Here is a 27,213-nt window from a genome sequence, read left to right as displayed (position 1 = left end):
AAAAGAATGAAAAATGAAAGGTGAAGGCTGTTACGGGTTTTATGAGCTGTAGCCTGCAGACATTAAGGGAGAAATCACTTGCTAAGAGGCAGTTTTGCATCTTTAACCATGAATTAAGATCTCTGCAGTGTTCCTCTCAGATATGGGCACACCCAGGCTGAATAAGCAGGTCCAAGCCCCGCCCTGTGGTTGGTGGCAAACCGGTCTGTAGTTAATGTCACCGGTGTTTTGGGCATTCTTCCCACCACAGGTCCCACAGGTATAAGAGTGGTCAGTGCACAAGGTCTGTGGAAACTGCGGTTTAAACCTGTTCAGACACCTGGTTTGGCTGGTGAGGTGACTCATATTTATTTTCAGATTGTGTGGGTTAATCTAGAAAATTAGGGAAGTGACAAGAGAAGCTCAATGTGCAGTAAGGAAAGGACTTGGACGGTTCCCAGTCCTGAGAGGTCACGTAGTCTCCATTCTTGGAGACATTCAAAACACAGATGGACACAGTCCCGGGCCCCCCAAAGGCAGAGCTGATGGCTGGTGACAGGGTAGCAAGTGGTGCCTCCTCCCCTCTCCAGAGGGGGATGTTCCCTCCATCAGCAGTGAGCAGCACCATGGATATGCCAGGCAGGAACAGCAGGGAATGACAGGACATGGTTTATCTTCAGGTCACCCACAGCCAGTGGCATCAGGGCAGCTTCCAGTGGCTGCGTGTTACAGCCATCCTTCACAGGTAACTTTTTCTCAGCAATGAGCTACAAGTATCCACAGACACAGCTTCCTGCTGCCAAAGGTGGCTCTGGCAAACACTGCTGGGGCTGTCTGGTTTATCATTACTTTTCTCCTGGGAGGGCAGCCCGGTTAAACACTCCAATGCTCTGTTACATTCCCATTTCAGTCACTAATCTTGACGGCACTCAAGCCCCTGAATGCACCCAGGGCTCCAGCTGCAAGCACAGGGAGACCCAGCTCGGCCTTGCAGGGACCTGAGGAGCAGGAACCTTCCCTGAGCACTTTCCCCCTCGGAACAGCTTTGCCAAAATTCGGGACAGTTGGAGCCAGAGACTGGAGGCAGAACTCTTAGTCCCAAAAGTTACGGTGGCACTGAGCAGCACCGCACCTTGCTTTGTCCAGCAGAGACTGAGAAAAGGAGGGGGGGGGAATTCCTCCTGTGCCCTTTTAAATCTGGACTAAACAGGTTTTTAATGAAAGCAGCACTTAATCATTACTGCCCTGTGAATTCAGAGCTGGTGGATATTTGATGCAAACAGAGAGTTGGTTGAAACTCTCCCGTACCGGCTCCCTCTTTGTCCCCCCTTGAGCCTGGGAATGGGTGTGATCTCCGAGTAGGAGTGTCTCTGCGGTTAAGTAGAGGATTGAATTACCGAACACTGCTGTTCCCGAGCTGACAAGGTAGCAGAGCAGCGAACAAAAAGCGCCTTGAAACTAGGCAAAGAGGAGAGAAGGCGCTGGGTTTGGTGGAGAAGGGAGACCTGTGAGGACACTGTGCACTTTCCAGCAAGGTAAGCAGCCTCCCTGCACCCCTGTCAGTTTTAATAAGGCCAGGACTGTTTAATGACTTTTGTTCAGTGGAATAGTAGGAAAAAAAAGAAAAAAAAAAAAAAAGAAGTAATAAGTTTCATATTTTTAAAAAAATATCTCCCCTGGTGTAAGCCAGGATGTCTCTACTGAAATGAGCCCACGCTGATTTACATCGTTTGGGGTTGGAACGAGCAGCTTGCCAAGCTTGCCAAGAACCCATCCAGGCTCCATATCAGCTCTGAGGACACATGCTTTTCGTTTAGCTCTCTGCACAGACCAGCTTTGATTTCGTGCAACGACCAATTAACGGCGTTGTTTTGGGCCTGGATTGTTTTATGCTTTGCTGCCGTGGGGATTTGCTGGAAGCTCGTCTGCCTTTCGGCACAGTTTTGGGTCCAGGCGGACACAGAAAGTCTTTGCAAGTTCTCATCGATAGGTTTTATTGTCATCTAATCAATAGATTACTAATGGCTGAGCTGCTGGGCTGCTTTGCTCTGTAAATAGAGTGTTTTCTCGTCCTGCTGGTTTGAGATGCAAGTTGCACTGAGATAAAATTGAGTTGTAGTGGAGTTGAGCTGCAGGCTTTACTTGCCAGTATTTTTCTTAGGCGTGCCTATTAGAAACATAAATATTTAACACAAAGGAGAGCTGATATGAATTAGCATCTGTGGGAGGCTCACGCTCATTCGAGGCTGCCCTGGCACTGATGTAAACAAGTGTTACGGCAGCCGAAGCAAACTGGCCCCGCCAGAGCAGCACTTAGAGGGTGAATCATCCAGGTGCTCTTTACACACCGCAGCTAAAAGGGCCGATTAGAGCCTGCAGAGTAGAGATTAGACACTCACAGGGCATTGGCCTTCCTCTTCCGCGGGGTTTCACCGTTCCCCCGAGGTGCCAGGTGGGAGGCAATGCCAGGACAGACAGGAGCCGGAGTGGTGCAGATCAGAACAGCCCCAACTGCCCTCCCTCACCTTCCTCCTGGCACAGCCAGGTAAGCCTCCCCTCCTCCTCCTCCTCCCTGCACAAACAGGATGCCCTTGTCCTCCTCCAGCTCCCTTTCCACCAGCAAACACATGGGTCTCATGATGTTATTTCCAAGGCAGGACTTTGTGTCAGCAGTTGCCAAGTTCTCCCAGCTGGGAGCAAAGGTTTTGTGCCATGGCTGAAAGCGATGTCACCCTGATCTCCTGCCTCCTCCTGCGATCTTGGGACTCCTCATTGGGTTGAGTCAATAAATCCCTGCTCTTTCATAGCCAGGGATGCTGAAGATGTTCATGGTGCCTCTTGGCCTTTTCCACGGAGCTGTTTTTCTGGACTTTGAGCCTGGAGGTTGTTATCTTTTCTGCTATGGGCTCCCCTGGGGAGATGTGGGACATGTGACATGGAAGAGATGCACTGTGGGCTCTGTGACCTCAGGCTGGATCTGTCCTGCAGCCTGGTCCTCCAGAACCACCCATCCTGTGCTCATTCCATCCCCAGCTGAGGAGGAGATCAGCTCAGACACCTGCCCCAGCTCTGTGCTGGGAGCATCTCACTTGACCACAAGCCTTTCCTCAGTTTTAATAGAGCTAAATACAAGGTGGCCCACTTGGAAGCAGAGCCCTGAAATGCCCTGTGCAGTGAAGGGAGCTCAGGGCACAGCCAAAGCCTTGGTGCCACCCTGGTGTCTCCTGCCCCAGCTGCATTTTTGCCATCCTTGACCATCCTGTGCCACCACTGACCTTCCTCAAAGTCCCTCCTTTGTCGCAGGGAATGGGCTCTTCTGCAGCCTTCTGAAATTTGCTCTGGAACAACAAACCCACAGATTGGGCTTTCCATATATGAAAAGTCCACCTTCACAAGGAAGGACTCCAGTGTGGACACACCCAAAATATCTTGGCTCCAGCTCTCTGTTTATTCATGTATATTCTTTAGTTTCTGTTGACCCCTCAGAGAAAATAATCATTCAGTCACAAGGGGATACACTCTCCCACAACTCACTAAAACCTTGCTTTTCCTGAGCTCTGTCTCCATATAATACAGCCCTGGAAATGAGCCTAATTGTGGTTTATCTTGGATGATTATACATTTCTACTGTATTTCCACCTATTCTGGATGTAAGAGGAATGCAAAAAGGGGTGAATATTGTCACTAAGTCTCTGGTATCCTTCAGTCTGAAAAGTCCTGTGCAATGTAATGTTAATTTCCAGCATTGGATGATGTGCATCTTGATTTCCATCTGCCTTGATTTCCAGGGGCCTCTGCTTGAAACAGAAACCCTGCCATTTTTTATCCATCTTTATCTGAACCTATTCAGACTTATCTGAGGCAGTGCTGGGTAGAGTAACAGTGGAACTTGTTATTACCTTATATCCACGTCAAAGACGTGAGGCGTGGGGGATGCTAAATTGCATGGTTGAGCTCCATCCTGGGCAGTTCCTTGTGGAATGAGCTATTCAGAGCAGTCGACCTCTTCTACCTAAAAATGTCCTGTTGCCATGCCCTGGCATGAAAGAATAGGTTTGTGTCTGGCCCTTTATTTAAAACTGCTCTTACAGAAACGGCTGAACAGGATAAGACACAGGCAGTGCTAGAAAACATGTTCTTTTTTGGGTTATAGGGACTACCTAGATACCCACCTTCCCTTTGGGAGTGTGCTGGAGCCTGAATTACTGTACTTTGTTGCTATGGAATATCTGTCTGGATATGAGCTGATCCCACCCATCCCAGTGTTTCAGATGCCTGGTTCCCTTCCCAGTGCTCAGACACAACTTCCATTGGCAGCTCCGGGTGCAAGAGTCAGTCCTGGAGGAATGACTATTTCTGAGGCTGTTTGCAGTATTTCCAGGGGTGTTTTATTCGTTTGGCTTTGTGCAGGTGACATGCTGCTCTCTCTGCTTTCATTTCCTCACACTGGCTGTCATTTCTGCCCAGGGGGGGATTGCACACCCTTCCTATGCCCACATGCTGTGGTCCTGTGTGGACTTGGTTTCACTTTTTATGCCAAGCAAGTGGCAGATGCACATCTTGGGAGTGAGGCTCAATGATCCTCGTGGGTCTTTCAGACTCAGGATAATCTATGATTCTATGACTGTCAGATCTCCACGGGCTGGGACTTTGCTGCAGGAGCCCCAGAGCTGGGCAGTACAGGGTTTGGCTCACAAACTGGTGATGTACCAACACCACCCATCACACAGGGGCAAAGTTACACCTCCTTATTGCCCCATGTCCCTCTTCCCATCATTCCCAGTCATCCACCCCACCTCCATTTGCCCCATTGTTTCCCTGGATCCTTTTCCTACCACAACAGAGAAGAGCCACTGAAAACCATCTTGGGAAGGATGTGCTCCTCAAGGAGCAGTCACTTAGAGTGAGGAGAGGCAGGTGGAGGCTGAGTGGCACCCCCAAAATCACAGGACGACCAAGAGCGACCTCACAGCCCATCCTGATTGGAAGGGCTGGATGAAACAGTGATAAACACACCATGTGCATGGTGCTGAACACAGGCCTAGAGGATAACACCAGTATGGGTGACTGCTACCAAAAAGGCATGTGGTGCTGGTGTTGCATTGAGAGGAGATCCTGTGAAGGGCTATCTCTTTTTCCATGGCCTTAAAGCTCATTTAAAGCAACTCATATCTTGGCTCAGCACCCTGTCCCAGTGGAAGCTTGGGTTGAGTTGGTTGGTCCCCACTTGTCTTGACACCAGTCAGGTGTCTTTCATCAGAGATGTGTCAGCCAACATACACAACGAGTGAGTGGCCCTTTGCAGCTCAAGAAACAAACCTTCTCCCTAAAAAAATCCTTTAGATCTCACCGAGCCAGCAATGGAAATGCAGACTTGCCTGTGGAGCACCCTGCTTAGGTTCAGGTCATTTCGTTTGCAATCCAGAATGGAAACCTGCTTGCTTTTTTTTTTTTCCCAAAAGTCTTGGTTTTCTCTTCCCAAGTTTTATGTCACACTTGCAGGTCTGAACTGGAACAAAAGTGAAACAGTCCCTTCCTTTCTGTAGTTAATATTAATTTTGCTGCTTTCCACTGGAAAGCCAATGTTCTGGAGAGTAGTTCTCTGGCTGGTCTGAAGGGAGCCAGAGCAGCACCCCTGCTCCATCACCATCAAACAAAGGTCCTGAGAGAAAGGGTTTATTCAACTGCACTCATTAAACCATGCAACAGGAAAAGCTGTTCTTTATCTTGCACACATACACGTGTGCACATATATACATGTGTGAATTCTTACAATAAATAGGAAAGTGTTATGTGCAGCAGCAAAAATTGTAACTCTTGGACTTGTTTTTTGAGAAGGATAGGCCAGGTGGGCACCGGTACTTGGGTTTAATTGAGGTTTTATTTGAGGTATTTGTCTCAGTTCACAATGACAGATCTGTCCAGAAAAATCTTGGGGCACAGTGGGTGGGACTGAGCCCCCACACTCTGAGAGAGCTGGAGGGCAGCGTGGCCAACTGGGCTCTCCATCCAGAGTTTCCCTCAGGGACCAAGAGTCACTGGATCTGCCCTAGACCAACCATCAGGATGAGGGAAACCCCCCAGAGGCAGTCCTCCTCAGACTAAAGCACCTGAAACTGGGTTGGATGAATCCCAGCCTCTAATCCCCCTCTCCTGCCCCTCCTCCAGGCTCTTTTAAATCTGCAGAGGAAGCAGTGGCCTTTCCTCAGTTTCAGCTGAGAAAATGCCTTCATTTGAGAGTTTCACCTCAACTTCCAGCTGTCACGTACTTCCTGTGAGCTTTTGAAGTGCAGGTGCTCCCCAGGGCTCAGGAAGGCCTTGCACAGGTGAACAAACACACATTCTCTCCTCCCTGATGCCTCAGCTCTGGTTTTCCTTACCTGCAGCCATGAGGTTAAATAATGCTCTGTTAAAGTGCTGATGTGGGAGAGGATCATAACTTTTTTTCTTGGAAGTGGTGGGTAATTAGAACTTAGTTAGAGAGAACCTGAACCACTTCCCTGGAAGCCAGGAAGAGGAATTAAAATGGCTTCAGCTTTGTTTTCCTTCTGCGTGCGTCTCCTGCCCTCCCCGTGGCACGAAGCCCTGCCTTCGGATGCAGCGCTGGTCCTGAGCCAGGAATCTCTCCCTTTCACTAGGGGAGAAAGAACTGAAAGAGAGGAGAGATTTGTTCCTGATGAATTGGCAAGCTACCTGCTCACCTTTCCCTTGGGATGGCTCCGTGCTGTTGCTGACTCGAAGACCTCACGGAGAGGAGCTGGAGGCGCAGTGGATACCTCTGAAGTAGTTGTGCACCAAGCTGGAGTTTATTATTTGACAAAAGAGCACCTGGCAGCACACCAGGGCAATGCTGCTGCAAGGGGATTGTGTGCAGAGGGCTTTTAACAGCTTCCCGTGCCTCTATTTTTATCTCACGGGGCTTCAGAGAGAGGTGGGTTTGCACTGAGGGAGTTTGTTATTGGTCACAGGGACTGATCTGGGGGAGAAGTTACTGTAGCTCAGCCTCTGCTGCTGCTTCTGAGAGCTCTGAGTCTGTCGGGGCTGCCCTCACCCTGCAGAGATGCTGCCTGCCTGGGAGAGCCTGCTGCTTTCAAAGACATCCTGGGAAGGAGGACTTCAAGAAACCAGTCAGTCAAGAACTGTGTGGGTGCCCTGACCTTCTCTGTAGGACACCAAGGGCTGCTGTCCCCCACCTTCAGCCAATTTGCTCTGCCCTTTCCAGAGCCAGTCGCTGCTGAGCACTGGGCTCTGCATCCAGAGTGATGAATGTGGAAACTCAGACCACATGACTTGGGAGCTGTGGCTGGCTCCCTGATTTAATTGTCAGGACATTGTTCTTACATTGTGAGAAGTTTCCTGGGACAATGTGGCTCCACCGTTCCCAGGAAAAATAGTGGGTTGTTAGAACTTCAGAGGGAGGACTCAGAAATAGCAACAGTTTGGGAAAAAAAAAACAAACCTGCTCCTACAAATCAGTTTCCCAAGACCATCTGCTTGAAGATCAGGCTGCTGGAATGCTACCAGCAGTGAGATAAACAGAGAGGGACAAGGGGGATCATAAAGAGAGGTGTGGAGAGATGAGCAAGATTTCCTGAATGGAGCGAGGTGTTGAACTAGAATTTATGGCAGGTGGAAATGCAGCTGCAGGGACTAGTCAGACTGAGAGGAGATAAATCATGAGATGCCTTCCCTTCTAAATCAGATGTCCTCTGAGGAATCCAAAGAGGCAGATGAGATACAGGCTGAGGGCTGTTGCAACTGGGAAGGGGGGTATTTCCCAGTAACCTGGTATTTCCTTGTGTTCTTTGCTTTTATGTAAGGATCAATGGAAGGACTGGGGGATTAGTGTTAAGTCCACCTGCCTGTTGCTCACAATGAGCTGAAAGGTAAAGCTCACAGCCCCAGTGGCTTTCTGGGAATGACTTAGTATCAGCTACTAAGCCAGAGGTGCCAGAAATGGACAGGAGGTGAAGGCACAGGTTATAAGAAGACACACTAAGATGAAAGTGTGTTTCTTCATAATGCCTAGGATGGTAGTTGGAGATGGGGTAAGTTTCTATGATTCAAGAGACAGCAGCTGGGTCCAGGGAACACTGGTCAGCTTTTGTCAGACAGGGGAGAATGATTATTGGTCTTTCAGAACCCGAGAAATTACTTGGCTAGGTGAATCCAGGTTTCTGCATCCTTTGAATTTACTGAATAGGGAATTCAAACCTCTCTCGGGCTGTAGAGCACTTACAGTTTGAGAGCCCATCATTAACATAAAATCCTCTCAGTGGTTCTTTTCATCCCAGGCTCTTAATTCTTCACTCACATTAATCCTAAACCGACTTTATCATCTCAGTCCTCAGCCCTTGCCCCATGAGCAAAGAACAGAAAACACCAGTCACCTGTGATGCCAGGTAGCTGCTTGGATGACATGTGGTGTGGTGATCCCTGGCAGCCATTCATGGAAAAAGGGAAAACCTGCCCACCTGAAACCACTGAGGTTCCTTCTTGTCTCCAGAGCCATTGACCCTGAGAAGGTGAGCACAGTCTTAGTTCATCCCATCCAATACTGCATCTCAAGTTTTAATCCAGTGTTACTTAAGAGAAATCCAAGAAAGCCCTTCAACCCGTTTCATGATCCACCCAGATGATTTGGTAGCATGGATGGGGGAACTTTTCTGACCAGTGGAGGTGGCTGAAGCACGAGGGCCAATCCCTGTTACTGCCTTAATGCCAAACTGATGAGAGGGAGCATCTTGCTGGAAGTGCAGCATCTGAGCAGGGGCTCGTGGTCACAGACCCCGAGGAGCTGAGCCCAGAGAGCACATCCTGGCCGTTTAGCCATCTCATTTTAAAGACATTAAGTAAAGACAAGCCTTCCAGCTTCCCTAATAAGCTGTTCCAATGTTTAATTGCCCACCATGATCAGAAATAGCATCTTATTTCAAGGCCTGTTTTACGTAAGTTTAGCTGCCAGGCAACAGCTCTTTCCAACAAGGCTGAAGTGCTCTCTGTGGTCAGCCAGGCATGTCTGTGCAGAGCTTTCTCCTTGTCATGTCAGCCATACCGAGGTCCTGAACTTGGACCTCACTGGACTTGGAGGAGGAGGATGAGCTGACTGGGCTTTTTCCTTTTTTTGCCACCCCCCACAACACATATCCCATTCCCTGCCTCATCACCACATTCCAAAACATCCAGCATGGGTTGGAGGAGGGTATTACCGCTCTGACTGTGTGACAACATGAGACAGGAGACAAGCCCCACTGCTGGATCTCCCTGCCTGTCACTTCCATGTGAGGTACAAGCTGCTTTTTCTCCTCCCGCAACGGAAGAATAAAAGACAACTTGCACAGGTTGAATGCTGTACTCTGGACAGTCACTTGCTAGAGACAGTCACTGTTCCCAAGCTGTAGCTGGTGAGCCACACAAGATAATTCAACACTGAATTTCATTCCTCTGGGCAGGACAAGAGTTAACCACTCTCTGCTCTGCAAACAAAACATGGCACCTACTTGGGCCCAGATGCCCAACTATAATGGAGACAATGAAAGCAATTCAGCAGCCCTGGTTTACCTCATCTAATGCCAGTCCAAGTATTCCCAATAATTAGGCCTTTCAGCCTGGAAAGGCTGGAGCCACAGCTGCTTCCTATTTTCCCCAAAGCTGTACAGAGCATTAGTCATTTCACTGGGGTTTTTTATTACCGTGACTACAGCCCCGTAAGTGTGCCGCCAAAACCCAGACAAGCCAAACCAGCCTGGATTCAGAACGTACTTTGGGAGCTCGAAATGTTCTCCTGTCCCCCTTTCTGAGTCCTGGTTTTCCCTCCCCACCCAAACAGCCGGAGTCTGCCTGAAGAAATGTCCTGCTAGGTCTGGGCTCCGTACACAGGCCGGGCTGACCAGAATGAAGCACTGATTGCTGGCACTTCCATCCCAACTATTAATCATTAACCAGCCTTGGGAGTGACCTTGACACTTAATTAGTCATCTAGTCCTTCCTGAAGGCAAAGCTTTTCCCCACACTGTGCTGGTGGGAGAGGGGATAGGGACTGTGTTTAGCAAGCAGGAGTGTTGCTGTGATTTTGGCAGTGCATGGAGGGGAGTGGGTGTAACAGAGACACACCTGCCCTCATGCACCAGCTTTTTTTGCCTAAGTTGTCATATGGAAGGCTTTGCTTTTAGCTCTGGAGGCTCCAGGTTGCCCTGACAGTGGCATCCAGTCAAGAGGCCAGCCACTGATGTTTTGTTTTCAAGTCCTCTGCCCTCAGTCAACAGCAGCATTTGTTCTTTGCAGCTTAATTTGTAGCATCTTAACCAAGGGGTGATGACCCAGCAGATCAGCTGCAAGCCAGAAGTCACCTTTGCTACACAGTGGCCACCTATCAGCCGACCTCCATGGTGTGAACTTTTCTCCTCTTTCCATGGAGAGAGTCCCTGGAAATGGTGGCAGTAGGACAGCTGGTCCTGGAAGTGGAAATGGTATAGCTGAGTGTCACTAATGTGGAGGCAAAGAGGTGAACTACCCGTGCCTCTCCTCCCTTCACAGGTGAAGCTGTGTCTGTGTACAAGGAAGCAAATGTCCATCCCCATAACCAGTTATTTTCCCCTGTGAATTCCTGCCCCAGAGGTGGTTGACTCACACTTCTCGCCAAATTGCATTTCACCCAGTGCTGGGCAAAACTGGTTTGACCGAGGCAAGAACTGCCCCAGACAGTGAACCTTCCAAACCTCTTAACGGCCCCTTTTTTACTTTTCTCTTTTTAAATTAGAAAAGTGTCTGCCCTTCCTGGTTTCAGAACAGATGGGAAGTTTTCACTCCATTAATACTGGATTTTATGTCTGGACAGGAGTTGAATTATGGGATCATCTGATTAAAAACCCACATTAAATCATTAATGAAATGAGCTGCTCGATTATATAAGTCATATTCCTATTATTTCTGACTTGGCCACCGGCCGAAAGAAGCTGGAAAGTCCAAAGAAACAGCCAACCTTGACTGTGATTCACACTCCCCCAGCTAAATTGCTAAGGAGGAAGGGAGGGTCAGCATTTCCCAGAAAAGTGAGGACCAACACTAATGGGCAAGTCTGAGACGGAGGAAGGAGCCCCAGGAGCCAGGGAGATCCAAGGTCCCCGTTTTGAGTCAGAAGGGTTTGATTGGGAACCTGCTGGCTGCTTTTCAGAGAGTTTTGTCCAACACAGCTGCCTGTGGTCAGAGGAATCCCAGCATCCTCCGGGTTAACTTTTCCAGGAGAGGCTGGGGTGCTGGGGGAAGCAGGGATATCCAGCTGTGTCTCACAGCTGGCCAGCTGCCGCTTCCCTGCGCTGTTCCCAAGCAGGACGCCTGCTCCTTCCACAGGGAGCAGTGTCGGTGTGGCTGAAAAACTTCACTCCCTCAAGTGTAAACGTCTTCTTCACTGGCTTTGTTTTCAGGTTCTGCCTGTTTTGACGCTGGAAGGAAAAACCCTAAATAAATTAAAAAGATAGCTGAGGGGAGGAGGCTTCGCTTGGGTTTTTCTTTGATAGGGACCTTTTGAATGCAACATTAAAAGAAAGGAGAGGTCTTTTGGTTAAGGGTCTGAACTGAGGTCATGTTTCTGGCTTCTGTTCCTGATAGCCCTGGACTCCATAGTAGGTGAGTCAGGATGCCATCCAGAACACTGTATATCTCATCTCCTCTGTGGACACTGAAATATCTTCCTGGATCTGATATGTAATCTGTGTGGGTCTCAATTACCTTTCTGGGAACTGAGGCAAAAAATGTCTTTTTTTTGTCCTTGCTATTTGTTTTCTTGCCTGGAAGGTATCTGGAGGACCTGAGAGGGAGATGAAAGTTGCTGAATGTGCCCCTGCTAGGGACACAAGGCTACATAGATTCAGTCTTCAAAAGTCCTGCAGACCTATCTGTGTTCAGGAAGGAGTGAGCATGTCTGACTCTTGTTACCAGTGCTGCCAGACTGTGGCTCCCTGCTCAGTTAACAGAGAGGTGTTGGGGTTGTCCTCAAAACATCCCTGGAAATCCCTGCATCTTCCCACTGCCTGTGCAAGGAGCCAGGATGTGGCAACTCTGGGCTGTGGAAGATCTGGATGGACCAATATTCCTACGTAGAACAGCAATTTTTGTGCTCTTACTTAGTGTGCAAACTCTTCAGGGCAGCCAACACTGCTTATGGCTTATGGTGCCAAGTGCAGCACATCTCTCCCTTCCCTTGTAAAACAAACAATAAACACTCCTTCTGGCAGGGGACCATCTGTCTCTGTCCTTTCCCTCCTTTGGAAGAAGCTGCTTCCATGGCTTTGTGCAATAGCTTCCTTTATCTTCCATCTCACCGTGGCTCAGTGGCTGTGCCACGTTGGGCAGCCATGGATAGCTCTGTTCCTTCTTGTGGGTAGCTTCCTACAGCAGAGCAGAGGAGAGCAGGAGAGGCCATGCCCCACAGTCAGTGCAGCCTTTTCATCCCAGGACAGAGCAGAAAACGCAGTCAATCGAGTTGTTGTTTTTGTTTTTAACACAGCACAATCGTTCGGTCTGTCATGAGCAAATGCAAGTCGAGGGCACTGACAAATGAATGCAAGGCACAGGGATCAGTGAGCCGTGTGTTCTCTCGAGGCTGGGCCTTGATTTGTGAGCAGGATTGACTCACAAGGGAAAGGCTGGTATGGGTCTTGCCCTTATGCAAACACAGCCTGTCCCGTGGCTGCTGCAGCAGAGCTGAGCTGCTCGGGGGGCACCGGCCATGCCCTGTGGGACAGCCAGCTCTGTTAGGATACAACTCCATGTCTTCATGTACATTGGTTTGGGATTTGATTTGCTTCAGGAGGTTGTTGTGTAAACAAGCTGGGTTCAGAAGTTGTTTCTTGAGCAAAAGCTCAGCAGTAGGAACAGGGGGCATAGCTAAGGGTGGTCCTCTTTTCTTTTCTCTGCTGGAAGATATGAGGATGGATGGGAGACCTCCACGCACGAGAGAGGCACCAAAACCATCTCAAATGTTCCCAGACACCCTTGTGTGGGCAACCTGAAACCTACCTCTTCCCCATACAGGCAGCAGAGCTTAGGAATCTGCAGAGCTACCTGTAAAATAGACATCTTGGTCACGGACTGGGGCACTCCATGTGCTCTGCTGACTGTGCTGGCGGTGTCTCCACTGACCTTCATGGAGCTGAGGGCCTGGTGCCCTGCCCTGAGATACCTGAGATACCTGAGATACCTGTCTTAATGTAGACCTGAATCTCGTCCTGAAGAAGAAAGGTTACATTCCCCGGATTCCCAGTGCCCCAGGGCCAGGAACCTGCCCTGACCTCCAGCCACTGGTCCAGGAGGTCTCCTGGAGGGCCGCTGTTGTCTTCTCCTGTCACAGGAGAGGGGAAGGCTTAGACAAAGTTTTAAAAAGCAGAGCCTTGCCAGTGAGTCTCGAGGTGCAGAAAGGATTCCCTTGCTTTCTAAACTCCTTCTCAGGGAAGGGTTTAGGTCCGGCTGAATCCCATCTTAGCCCCGGACTGCTTTAACGGTTTAAATTTAAAGGAATTATAGAGGTGTGATTAAACCACTTTGTCCCACAGGTTTTAATGAAGGCAAAACAGAAATTGATTTATATAAATGAATTATTTATTATGACAAATTAACAAACAGGTGAACAGACAAAAGATCCTAATCAGAATTATTTACTACGCAGTGTGAAAGCAAAAAAAAAAACCACCTCAAAATCTACTAGTAAAGTGTTATGTAACAAAGTAATATAGTGCACTGTAAAACAATTATATTAAAGCAATTGTATTGAAGCTAGCAAAAGAAACAATCATTAAGTAGAGATTGATATAACTCACCATATGGGATAGCGGGCAGATCTCTCTCTCTTAACCCCTGGGGAGTAACCATGAAGAGGCAGGAGAGGCTCCACACTTCAAGGAAGTATGTGGAAGAATCTGCTATATGGAAGTTTTATAGTTGTGATGATGGACTGGTAGCTCTCAGACTCGCTTATCTGTCACATCTTGTTTCAAAAAAGGATGCATATTCTAAGTCTGGTGAATCAGGATGGTCTTAGCATAATTTAACACCAAGACAGTGACCTGAGCCTGGTGCCAGCAGCTGAACTTGTGTGGTAGCTTGCATGATGGCCTGCATGATGGCTTGCATAGTATGCACTATTGGATTTTAGGTCTGTCCAGGGTGGACTATCCTGCCACACCTCCATCCCTCATGCCATGGTGGGAACAAAGCAGTACTGAGGTCAAGTCCAGCACTCTGGTGAATCCTTTCTGCCTATTCACATTGGAGGAAAATAATCCCCCACCAAAACAGCAGCATCCTATCCAATCTTTCCTGGGCCCCCCATGAGCATGGATAGCCTGGGAATGGGGGTTCATCCCACTTAACTGTTGATAGTCATCAGAGAGAAAAAGACACATCGAGGTGTGAGTGATCTGTATTAAACCTCCAGTGAGTCAGAGGAGCCCAGCTGACCAGCACACCTACTGCTGTATCCAATTATATAGTTATTTTGGTTTTTCTTCTTCCTTTGCCTTCCAGCTCAGACCGCAGGATGACAGACAGTGACACAAATCTCCCAACCATCGAGAGGAAGCTGGGACTGCAGATATGGGGCATAGAGGTATGACAAGGGGCAGTGATGGCACATGTCCTCTGCATGTCTGGGGGGTGTTTTATGGAAGAGGTATTCTTGAAGTAATCTGTGTGGGAAAAGAGGGTCTTACAGATAAGATACAGTGGGAAATAGAAGACCCAATGTCTCCCTATGAAACTTTCCACATGTTATTGTTTTGGTTTCCTGCTCTGTAAAACGGGGATGATAACATTGACTAAGGAAACAGGAATGTGGTGGGACTGAAACTCTTCCTCCAGCACCAGAGGGCTTTTCTTGCTTCTTTTGGGAACCAATGCAAGACTGCTTTAGCACACCAGAAATTCCCTGTTTCACCAAGAAGATGGGTTATCCGTAGGTAGCCTTAGTCGATACCAGCAGCTGCCACGGGGAAGACACTTATTTTTGTGACAAAGGCATTCCATGGTACCTCTTTTTACATCATTCTTGTCTTCCTTACTCTGGGTCACTGCAAGGAGAAATCCTGCAACCTCTGAGTGCACCTTCTGGTTGTGGAGGTGTTTGATTTTGGATTGGAGCTGGGCTGTGCTCAATTCTGCCTCTCTCTGTCCTAATTCACCAAGAACATTGGAACCATTAACCTGCAATGAGAGTGGGTATAGACTGAGGTGCAAAGTCCACTCAGGGGAACAGTGGGAAGGGGATCCAACACATTTCAAAATGGGAGTTCCAACTGTGTTCCAAATGTCACAATCTTTGCCTTTCCATTTCTCTCCAAAGCGCTGCACTAAGCTGCTTTCCAGAGGATCTGTAATTAGAGCCATGTGGGTTCACAAGGGTCAAGCTGGTATGCTGGGAAACAAGTCAGGACACCAGAAGAATGCATATCTCTAATTTCAGGGAACCACAGGGCCAGTTCCAGCCCAGGAGCTGAGCGTGGACTAGTGGGTGGCACATCCAGGCACCTGCACTGGGCAGGCATGGCTGGATAATTATGCACTTGAGCCAGAGGAAGTGTGCAATTAGGGTCTGGAGGGGTGAGAGGCACATCAGTGTCCTCAATTCTGCCTTTCCTCAGCACTGCTGGTTCATCCTTCTCCAAACCCTGATTGTCACCTGAGTGTTTTGGGCACCTCAGCTATCCTGTTTCACACACATCAGCTTCTGGCTCTTAAGTTCCAGCAATGACCCAAACATTAATTTCCTTACAGAATATGAAGATGGTTCCTGTACCTGAAAAGGCTTATGGGACCTTTTTTGAAGGAGACTGTTACATCATTCTGCATGTAAGTAAGACTAGCAAACACTGGTCTGTGTTAGGCAGCTGGTCCAACCCTTTTTCTTTAGCTCTGACTTGGTTCCTAGGTACCCTCTCTGATGGCAAAAGCACTGTGGGTTAAAGTGGTTGTGCACCTGTGTTCACCATCTAATCATGGATATGAACTGAACGTGGCTGTTGCAACAACACTGTCTGTTTAGTAAACCAGAAGTCCAGGGGAACCATTAACTTAGCAGTTCATTAAAAGTGTTTATCTTCTAATCAACTCAGTCATGCCCAGGCATGGAAGAATGGCCAGTGCATTCCTGGCAAACTGAATCAAGGCCCACATTTGCATGATTTATGGGAGTCTTCTGGGGATGTGAGAGGTGGCCAGCTGGAGGGTCTCATTTTCAGCAGGTGATGTGAGATATGAAGGTGCTCCATGTCGTGTGTCATGTAAGTAGCAGAGAGGCTCTACAGCCCTTCTCACGTCCCCAGTAGGACATGTCATCAGTCCCACACAAATTTGGTCCAGACCTGCTTGCAACCAGCTGAACCCAGGTTAGGCAGAAGCATGAGGGACTTCTGAGAACCAACCCTGCTCTGTGGGCTGTGCAAACTGCCTTGTGTTCCCGAAGTTAGGTGGGAGGATGATGTATTACACCCACCTCCTAGGATTCCTTCCAAATCTCTTCATCTGCACAGAGCAATCCAGATCCCACTGTATCAAAAAAACATCCACATGGTGGAAACCAGAAGCATTTCCCACTTCCTGGGTCTGAGTGTTTCTCCTGCAAACATCCCCTGTCAGTGAAGAGACAGCAAGGCCTCCACTATCCCACAATAACCAAGTGCACATCCGCCGTATGTCAGGCTGGGATGGCACCACAGGATGATCTCCTGCTCAAATTCACCGTGCACATGCCTTTATGATACCTTTTGAGTGCTAAATCAATTTGGTTGCAGCCACCCAAAGACATGCTTAGAGCAGGATATGGGTGTCCTTGCAAGGAGCTGTTGATGCTCACAGGCTCAGCTTCTGTTGCAACAGCTTCCCCAGGTAGAAGAGCCCTTAATTAGCCCAATAGCCTCCTTTACCCCTGAAGACAGGAAGGTAAAAATACTCATCTGTGAATTCTGCTTCTTCACTGGAGTCTCTCCAAATAAGGATTGTCCTCAGGACAATGGGACTTTGATCGTCTTCAATAGCAATGTATTGAACGGAGCAATTTTTCCGCAAATTAATTATCTATGCCTGAGGAACTGAGCTGTATTTTATTTAAGTTCTTCTGCTGTGTTTCACTGTGTGCACAAAGCAAATAAACAGAACTCGGTGTCAAATCCAGCTTACAAAATGAGCTTTTATTGCCTTTCCCAGGCATCCACGATGGGGTTTAACACAGTAGGCGCTGAAAAATAACTGGCACAGCTCATGTAACACTAAGCACACCTGTTCCTCAGCCCCCTTGCCTCCTTTTTCTAGGCTGTTGGGTTTTTCTGTAATAAGATGAATCTCAGCATGCACACACCAGCTCAGCTTCGTTTGGAGTTGTGTCTGTTTTGCAAGTCAGCAGGAATTCCGATGCAGTTTGTCTTGCTACGTCGTGTGATACATGAGAAAGACAACAGGAAAGAAAGGGTAGTATCTCCAGGCAAATAAATAGGAGTGTGCATTACATTTCAAAAGGTGATCCATGAGAAGAATCTGCTCTAAGTTTTAGTATAAAACTCCACAAAAGTGGGACAGGTTGAACGCATTAATTTTTGTAGTTGCACAGGTCCTCGGTTTTCCTCGATAAAGAGCTATGAAAGAATATCAGACAGAAACATCCTTCGGTTCAATATGTACCCAAAATCCATAAATGCTCTCCTAATTAAGGAGAGCTCCAGGCCGAGCTCCCAAGGAATATCTGAGGCTCCATCCTCTCTCCCCTTGCCCAGGAGAAGGGCACAAGTAGGAAAGAGCTCTGTGGTCACTTGGTTCTGTCAGGTCTCCCTGGCCAGTGATATTTGAGACACACATATGTGGACTGTGAGTTCATCCTGACTTGTCTTTCCCACCTCTCCCAGACCAAAAGAACCTCTCGTGGCACTGCTGTGGATTTGCATTACTGGATTGGGAAGGATTCCTCCCAGGATGAGCAGGGGGCTGCAGCCGTGTACGTCACCCAGCTGGACAACGCGCTCGGGGGGAGCCCTGTGCAGCACCGGGAGGTCCAGGGACATGAGTCTGAGACCTTCCAGAGCTATTTCCGCAACGGCATCATGTGAGTAGCTCAAAATACCCTGCAGCGAGGTGGGTTGTGGCTTTTCTACATCTCAGAGACATCAGCATTTCAAAAAAACCTGAAAAAAAGGGTATCGGCACCGAAGCTGGTTAAAATTCAGAACAAAAGTTTCCCGTTTTCCAACAATTGTTCGTAACATTGAGTCTGGAATCATGTCTCTACTGGTCATTTTCCCAGATATTTGCAGTAATTGCATCTTAACCTCCCTCTTGTTCACCTTGGGGTCTTCCTTCCTCTCCTCTCACATTTTGGATTAAAGTGCCCATTCAGGGCACTTCAGACTAATATCCACCTTGAAGTGAAGTGCTGATTTGGCTCATACTGGGAGTAATACTCCTGCAGTGGAAGGAAAGTTTGACTCTGAACTTCTGTAATCTAAAAGAATCTAATCTTGTGGTCTTTGTTCATGCTGGGGTTGTTGGAAGAACTCCAATAGCTCTCCTCCAGAAGGGTCTTCTTTGGCAATAAACAGCCTAAGTACCTTGATTTTAAACAGCTGAAAAAAATTCAGATGAAAACCCATCCCGAGTCAATACCTCTATCCCAGTCTGGCTTTTGAGATACCTCTGCTTTGTGGATTTCTACAACCTCTCATGAGTTTCCTCAGAACTTTTCTGAGACAGAAAAGTGCTTTTAACCTCGTCTAGGGATGAGTAAGGAACAATGAAGGACTGAAATTCAGACCTTCATAAACAGTCTATTTTGAAACCTGTCTGCCTCTGAAACAATTATAATTTGGACTTCATCTTGGTCTAAACCACATCCCTATGGTCAACCAGGAAGTCTGAGGCAGAATGAGAAATTAAAGCAAGCTCTTCTCTTTCCACATCTTGGCAGGTGGACTAATAACCAGAGCATCCTTCTGTGGATATCTATCAAGTCTAAAGTGCTGTGAATCACTCACATGGCTGACCATATTTGCCAGTCTCTCCCAAGCTGTGATAAAATACATATATTACCCACATGGCAAAAACTATAAACAGCAATTGTCTCTTTTTCTCCCATAAATGGCAATGACATCATGTCAATGATTACTCTAGTATGAACAATGGATCTGTTTTCTAAAAGGGTCTAGCATATGTGGAAGTGGGTTAGACTTGCCCAAAATCCATTATAAAGGCTCTGGGACTTCCCTGGGGAGTTGTGTCCTCTCAGGGTGTGAAAGTTGCACAGAAGGGAGGGGATGGCATCATGCAGTGATGTGATACAGTGCTAACAGTGGCTGTTGCAAGGTGTGTGTTCAAAGATGGAAGAAAGAATTTGGGGGATAAAGTCTGAGAGAAAGACAGAACCCTGTACCTGTTTAATATTTTGTTCTGCTTATGGTAGCAGTTTCCTATCTAAGTTACTTTTAATAGAATAACTATTTTGGAGAAAACCAAATGTTAACAGAAAGTTTGTTTTCTGCAAAGTCTGCTTCATATTTTAATTGAAAGTTTATGGAATATTTTCAATTTTGAGTTGCCACTGCCATGGTTTTAATAGGATTTTCAGTTTGGTTGTGTTATGCTACCACTGCCAGCCCTCACCTACTTGTTGATCTTCTCCCAGGATGTTTACTGGTTGGAATCAATGATCTTAGAAGTCTTGTCCAACCCAAGCAATTCTATGATTCTATAATTCCACGCAGAGCAGCAACACAAGACCCATAAGAGGCAGATGGACACTGTGAGAAGTCGTGGTCTGACCACACAGCATTTCACAGTCCATTTTTTAGGACTTTGAGGTTATTTTTGCTCTAGATTTTTTAGTTGTCACCAAAAGCTTGGGATGTTCTGAGAGGACAGAGGGGAAGGTATTTTCTAACCAGCTCTAACTCTTTATTCTCTGCTACAAAACAGCTACAAGAAGGGAGGAGTGGCTTCAGGATTTAAGCATGTGGAGACCAACATGTACAACATCAAGCGCCTTCTCCATGTCAAGGGGAAGAAGCACGTGTCAGCCACAGAGGTAAGAAGAAAACCCTTCTCTTCTTATGGATCATTTCTCCTTGCCTCTCCTCCTACACCCATTTTCAGCCAGGTTTTCCTGCTGGATATCTCATCCCTGCCCCAGGACTTCTACTCCAGGATAGTTTTCAAGACCTCACCCAGGGGTTTGGTATTACATGAGAGAAGCCAGTGGGCTCAGCCAGTAGCTGAGCGGCAGAAGGATGAGCCTGTCATTGCAAACCTGTTCTTACATCCCAGGGACAGGTTTGCAATGGTTGTGATTTGTCACCTGCAGCTCTTGTCCTCCTCAGTTTGCCAAATGGTTTCATTTCCTCGTGACAGGTAGCGCTTTCCTGGGACAGTTTCAATAAGGGCGATGTTTTCTTGCTGGACCTTGGGAAAGTGCTGATTCAGTGGAATGGACCCAGCTGCAGCATTGCTGAGAAATCCAGGGTGAGTACAGGCCGAAGCCACTTAGTTTACTGGTGGTACTTTTCAATGCCAGGAGACAAAAAAAATAGGGAAAAAATGCTCAGTGTTTGCGCAGTGAAAATCTTACTAAGAGCAGCAGTGTTGAGATGATTGGGTATTGGGAAGAAAATTATTGGATATTAGGAAGAAATTTTTTACAGAGAGAGTAATCAGACATTGGATTGGGCTGCCCAGGGAGGTGGTGGATTCACCATCCCTGTAGGTTTTTAAGATGAGACTGGATGTGGCATCAGTGCCATGGTCTGGTAACCACGGTGGGGTTGGATCAAGGATTGAACCTAATGATCTCAGAGGTCTTTTCCAACTTGGTTGATTCTACGATTCTGTGAACAGAGAAAATAATGATAAAACTTCTACTTCCTCATCTACTCGTTTTAGAGGCCCATGGAAGTGCTTTCTTCTGGTTCAGACCTCAGCTTGGTTTCACAGGCAGTTGTGGGCCCATCATTAGCTCTCTCCCCGGAAAGTCATCCAGCTTCCTCTGGGGAGGTCTATTTCCATCCCTCTGTGCCCTATAGTTTGCATGCTGTAGGATTAGAAAGTCAGCAACACCAGCAGGTTTAGCTGCAGTGACTACCCCCAGGGCAGATTAGTTTTAATTTTTTGTTTACAGTGTCACAAGGAATTCTGGCTTGGTCAGTATGAGACAAGTAGGAATACATAACCCAGGTGCTCATAGGTCAGATCCATAGCTCTTGAGGCACTTTGCAAAGGGATCATTATCCTTATTTTACTGATAGAGGAACCAAGATACAGAGATGTAACACAGCAAGATATATCAGTGGGCCATCAGCAAGGCTGGTGGCCAAACTCATAGCTTGTCATTATAACATTTAAAGGCAGGTGGGTCTGCTCTGCACGTGGTGTCCCCTGATGAGCTAAGAGAGGGGGAAGCTTCACAGGGAATGTGGTTTTTCAGGGCTCCGTGGCTAAAGGAGAAGATCCTGTGGGTAATGTAGAAGAGATAAAGCAACGCTGAACAGAGGAGGGGGAGCAGGTAGAGGGATGGCCACTGGGTTCATCTCAGGCCGCGAGCAGGTGATTTCCTATGTCTAATAAACAGAGGTACCTTTCAAAGCTGTTGCAGTAAGAGTCGTGGGGAAAAAAAAATAATTTAATGGAAAATGGGGATTTCAGCCTAATTAGTTGCTTGACATTTCACGCTGCTTTTTTCACAGAAGACATCCGTGTTTTTTGAACACTTGAAGCATTTAAATGTAAAATGTCACTGCGGGGCACCCAGGGTCCCGCAGCTCTGCAGCATCCTGCCTCACTGTCCTCAGCATGTGTGTGCATCTCTCTCCCAGACCATCCCACAAGACCATTGGACCTGCTGATGTGCAGTCACACACACAGGCAACGCCTGCTGTGGCTCCCACACGCCTGTGCCCTGCGGGAGCAACATCCAGCGACTATAATAAGCAATATTTTCCTAAGAGTTAGTTAATAATCAGACACTACAGACACATCTGCTTTTTTAATAGCTAAATTTGGAGGGCACTAGAAGCTTCGGAGAGCTGTGGTGATGTGGCTTGGGCTCAGTCTTTGCTGCAGGTCTGGGGCAGTGAGTTTGTTGTCTGTGTCAGGACTTACCCCTCTGATCCGTGTGCAGGGTCTGGCGCTGGCTCGCAGCATCAGGGACAGCGAGAGGGGTGGCCGTGCTCAGATTGGCATCATTGACAACGAGAAGGACTCCCCAGACCTGATGCAGATCATGAGGATGGTGCTGGGAGAGAGGCGTGGGGAGCTCCGAGATGCCATCCCGGACACGAAGGCGGACGAGCTGCAGAAAGCGAACGTGCGGCTCTACCAGTAAGTCCAGGGATGTGCCCCAAACCCTTTCCTTCCTCACAGCGAGCACTGTGAGGGCTGACTCTGCTCGGTGACTGTGTCTTTCAGCGTCTATGAGAAGGACAACGACCTGGTGGTACAGGAGATCGCCACCCGGCCCCTGACACAGGATCTGCTCCAGCACGAGGTGAGAGCCAGAGGCTTTTACTGAGGGAAAAGGGTGCTGTGGCTCACTTTGTTTTCAGCTGAGCACCTGTTGCAGTGGGATACCCTGTTTCCTTCCATCATTAGAACAGCTCAGCCCCACTCAGGGACATCATTAGGACAGCTCAGCAGCCAGAGATAGGTGGTGCATTGGAGCTGTTCCAACCGGAGATGGCAAATTGATGCTCTCAGCCAAGGATTATACTGGCTTGGCAATCAGAGTGAAGGAGAGCTGCCTACCAGGAGTAAATTCCAGATGGAATTAAAGCTTCTTAATACCTGATGTTCAGGGATAGCCTTCCCTCTGCTGAATCCAGAGCAGATAAATACTCTGCTTAGAAAACCAGGGAGATATGTTTTCCTGCTGTAGCAAGTGGCTGGTGTCAGTCACCCACCCTGGAAGGAGATTCCTTACAGCCCCTCTGTGCAAACACTTTCAGAAGACAGAGACTTTCCTTCTGACTAAAATTTGGTAGAGAACTGCTCACCCTTAATTCTCTGCAGTGCAAACCAGCCTATTCCAAAACATGATTGTGCTGTGAGGTTCCCCCTCCCTCATTCCCCCTGGTGTCAACCTTGTTAAATCTCAGTCTCCCTTTGCAGACATACGGACCCTTCGTTTTTCTTTTCAAAGTTCAGTCTGAAAAATGAGAAGCCTTTGGTCACACAGCGTGTTTGGAGCACCAGCACTCTGCAGATGGGCTGCTCAGCAGACATCTCATCCCCTTTGGGTTTGGGATTCTGCTGCCTTCACATCAATGCAACAGTTTTAGCTCCAGATCAGGGACACAAAATAGTCAAGCAGAAGAGGTTTACTGGACTTTTCCTGCTCCTTTAGTAGCAGATTTGGCATAAACAAGCACCACCAGCAGCAGTGCTGAAGCACAGCAGGTTGAGGGTGATATTTCAGCATGCACCTCTCCTGCTGCTCCCTTTTAGGGTTGGTGTTTCTGTTGGTCTGAGAACATCACCTGTGAGACAGTTATAGCCAGCTTGGAGCAACGCCTAAAAAAAAATACATATATTAACTCATTACAATTAGAAGTCACCTGGGTCAGGTGTGCTTGCAAAGTCAGTGTACCTGTGAACCCCTGCCCTGTGGGGTTGGTGGTAGCTGTAGTCCATTTATGAACCACAACAAATCCATCCTCTGTTACCTCTGCTAATGGTTGCACCAGGGTTAGGGCTCTGCAAGGCAGGGAAATGAGCCAGATTTGCATCTAACCCAAATCTTCAAGAAGGATCCAGCCTGAGCAGGCTACAAATGATGGCCTTTGCCTGCGCAGAGCTTTTCACGTCTGTTTTTTTCTGTTTCCTGTTTTTCACGTTTCACCTCAGGACTGCTACATTTTAGACCAAGGTGGTTTCAAAATTTACGTCTGGAGAGGAAAAGCCTCCAGCCCAGAAGAGAAAAAAGCAGCCTTCACCCGAGCTGTGGTGAGTTGTAATACTGTGCAAACAATGTCGTGGGAGGTTAATATGTGCTGATCTGGATCTGGCCACTAATTACAATTAAGTGTAGGTCTTGGGGAGCTGGCCTGTGTAATAACAGAGGCAGAATTTATGTGTCTAAGGGAGGCATGATGACGCAAACACAAAATTGTTAGTCATCAATTGTGCTGGGACTAAAACCTGACACTAAAACTAGGAAGAAATCGGTTAAAGAAAAAAAGTATCGAAGAGAATACTTTGTTGTGTGGTAAATAGTGAACTTCTGGAATTTGTTGATTCAAGAGATGGTGGAGTCAGGGAATATCAGCAGAGTTGAGATGGGATTAGACAAATTCATGGTCAAAAGGTGCATGGAAAGATATTAAAGGGGTTCTTGTATCCTCTCTAAGATCCATGGCCCAATATTGTGGATGCTGGGGAGAGAGAAGGGGTCACGCTGGAGGACATGAGCCACTGAGCTCATGTTTGCTCACTGAACAGCATTTCCTAGTGCCACTGTCCCAGGCAGCACAGAACACTGCTCTGACCCCAAAAGGCATCTCCTGTGTTCCAACCAAGAGTAGTGCCTTGAGCAAGTCACTGGGGAACTCCCTTACTTGGAGTCTCTGGAAAAGCCAGACCTTTTATATATAGGCCTCATTTGCAATTCCATTACAGCTCACAACTGTTCCACAGCACCAGTGGGGCTGGGCCCAGGTTCTGTGTGTGAATTTGGAGGTGATGTGGGGCTCTTCCACTGGGGAGAGAGAGATCTGCTATTAGCAGCTGTTAATTCAGATTGGTCAACCTGAGGCTCAGGACCAGGGCTCATGACAGGGTAGAATACACCAGCCTAGTGCCCTGGTTCCTCCAGATGAGCTGCCATGTGGTTATTTTCTGGCAGATCATGCCTCAACTCCTCCTTTCAGAAAAAAAATAGCCTTGAGGGAGCCTGAGCAAGCAAGACATTTGGTATTTTTTTACAAGTTGGCATGTTGAAGTGAAGGCTACAAAGAAACTTAGCTTTTGATTATCTGTTTACTTATGGGAAGACCATAAATGGCTTCATCTTAAATGAGATCTAACCAGGAGATACTGAACCTCATGGTTCCACATTCAATAAGGCCCTACCTGGAGACACCCAGCTTCAATACAGATTGCACCTATTGTCTCAGAGAAGAAAAGCTTAAAAAAACTTTGCCTCAGGACTTGTTTCACTGTCCTCTGTGCTCCTTAACTCAAACCCTTTTTAGTAGGCAATGAGCTCTGCAAACTCTGGCCCTGAGCTACACACACAGAACAAAAGATATCTCTTTCTCTCTGTATGGCAGGTGGGAGGGTTGGGAGGACCATCTGCTCTGCTTTTCCCTGGGGGTAGTGTGTGGCTGCAGTATTTACAGCAGAAGATGAATGCTCAGAAAGCCACAGTCAGGCTCCTTCCCTGAACCACGGCTGTCAGCACTGCACGTTTGGTCATCCTAGAGCCTGCTGAGATAAACACAAGAGCAGTTCCCAAAACTGAACAAGGATTTTGGCATTGTGGCAGAACACAGACAATTTTCTTCCTTCTCTTGTGTCTTCTTGTATCAAGCACCTCTGTTGAAGCGGTCTTTTAACTCAGTAGTAGCACTATTGCAAAGAAATAATGTGGGTTTAGGGGGAAAAAAATTAAGAAAAAAGATTTTTGAGTGTTCAGCCCCTTCAGAACACACCTCTGGGGTGCTGAGCTGCTTCCATCCCTTCTCTCCCTTGGCATGCATGCTCTCTGTCATGTACCAATCTTCCTGGTTTGGAGAGGGACAAAAAGTTTGGAGAAAAGCAAAGAACTGAACTAGGCTCTTGGATCATGGGTACATGCCATCACTGCTCCTTCCCCTCCACTCCCAGATCCATCACCAGAAGCCATCTATGGAGCTGTCTGAGATAGAGGAGGAGGCTTTCCATTACACCCATTGAGTGAGATTTTCTTCAAGACTAAGGAGCCATGTAGAGATTAATTTTAGGATGTGATCCAAGTGGTCAGGCTGTAGGGGTAGGGTTCAGTGCTCTAAAGACAGAAACAAACATGGATACTACAGTGAGAGCTTGCAGTCACCTCTGTAACTCTGAATGCAAGTTTTGGGGTGAATCCTGCCCTTGGTCAAGCCACTGTGTTCAGTGAGGGACATTCCCTCTTCAGGCTGGTTTGGGTCCACATCCCTCTTCTCATGTCTGTAAGAAGCTTGCTGTGTGCCCACTGATGACCTTTCTCAACCCCACCAGGGTTTTATCCAAGCCAAAGGCTATCCTTCATCCACCAACGTGGAAGTGATCAATGACGGGGCGGAGTCAGCCATGTTCAAACAGCTCTTCCAGAGGTGGACGGAAAAGAACGAAACACAGGGGCTGGGAAAAGTCTACACTACTGGAAAAATTGGTGAGCATGTTGGTCCTGCATTTGTCTTTCCTACCTGTGCTAAGCAGCAGCCAAGGGAACATCATTCACACTGTCTCCTGCCTTCGGTATCTTGAAAATCTGGTGCACATTCTTCTCGTGCCTCGTGTCTTCCATCTTCTGCAGCAGATGCAGAGGATTCATCAGCTGACATTCAGAGCTGCTGAGGCTTCTTGTATGAGCCAACCTGCCACTTATTCTAAGTGTAAATGTTGGCAGACGGTCACTCCCTCTGAAAAATCGTGCACAAAATTTCACACTTGCAGGACATCCCCGTTTTCATTGTGAAGGGCTAATGCTGACCCTGGTAAGGAACTGCTGAACAACATTCTGATTTCGTTTGCACTGGCATCTATCCAAGACTCTCCTGACGTCAGGGGATTGATGCTGTATTTACACGGGGTGTAAACGATGTATTTATCACACTGCTGAAGTGAATATTACAATGCATTAACCCCAGAGAGCAAACAATACCAAAGAGAAGGAACTTATTGATGAGTGATGGGAAGATGACAGTGATGCTGAACGTCTCCATCAATAACAGCTTGAGAGCTGCAAATCTTTTTCCCTTCCAAGTTCTCTCTTTTCTCTCCACCTCTGTTTCTTTCTGTGCTGTCCATAAATACTCTGTCTCTTTTATCACAAGCCAGAGGAATGTAGGCATTTTATTTCTGAAACCAATGTTTTGAAAGGAGGAAAATATTTATAGTTTTGGAGAACAATTATCAGTTTTCAGTCAGGAGACAACTAATTTTTACCAGCCAGTCATCACTGGAACACACTATCTGGCCAATTCCAGCCTGTAACAGGTCAGCACTGGAGTATGTGAGCTCTTGCATATTCAAAAA

The 27,213-nt window shown here is 47.5% G+C and overlaps 1 protein-coding gene across 1 annotated transcript in view; it reads left to right on the top strand.

The window, feature by feature from the left end:
- The first annotated feature begins 886 nt into the window (after window positions 1–886).
- Window positions 887–27,213, top strand: part of VILL (villin like) — a 36,278-nt gene continuing 9,951 nt past the window's right edge. Inside the window, exons 1-10 of the mRNA XM_051768347.1 lie at window positions 887–1,514; window positions 14,500–14,581; window positions 15,745–15,819; window positions 17,865–18,061; window positions 19,924–20,032; window positions 20,356–20,466; window positions 22,118–22,317; window positions 22,405–22,483; window positions 23,839–23,937; window positions 26,194–26,347. Of these exons, the coding sequence (XP_051624307.1) occupies window positions 14,513–14,581; window positions 15,745–15,819; window positions 17,865–18,061; window positions 19,924–20,032; window positions 20,356–20,466; window positions 22,118–22,317; window positions 22,405–22,483; window positions 23,839–23,937; window positions 26,194–26,347 (1,093 nt within the window). The 5' untranslated portion in view covers window positions 887–1,514; window positions 14,500–14,512. The remainder of the gene's footprint in view (window positions 1,515–14,499; window positions 14,582–15,744; window positions 15,820–17,864; window positions 18,062–19,923; window positions 20,033–20,355; window positions 20,467–22,117; window positions 22,318–22,404; window positions 22,484–23,838; window positions 23,938–26,193; window positions 26,348–27,213) is intronic.

The sequence above is a fragment of the Manacus candei genome, unplaced genomic scaffold (assembly GCF_025592945.1).
Source record: "Manacus candei isolate 608988 ecotype Guabito, Panama unplaced genomic scaffold, ASM2559294v1 h1tg000094l, whole genome shotgun sequence".
NCBI lineage: Eukaryota > Metazoa > Chordata > Aves > Passeriformes > Pipridae > Manacus > Manacus candei.
This window is presented reverse-complemented; position numbering and strand designations above follow the sequence as displayed.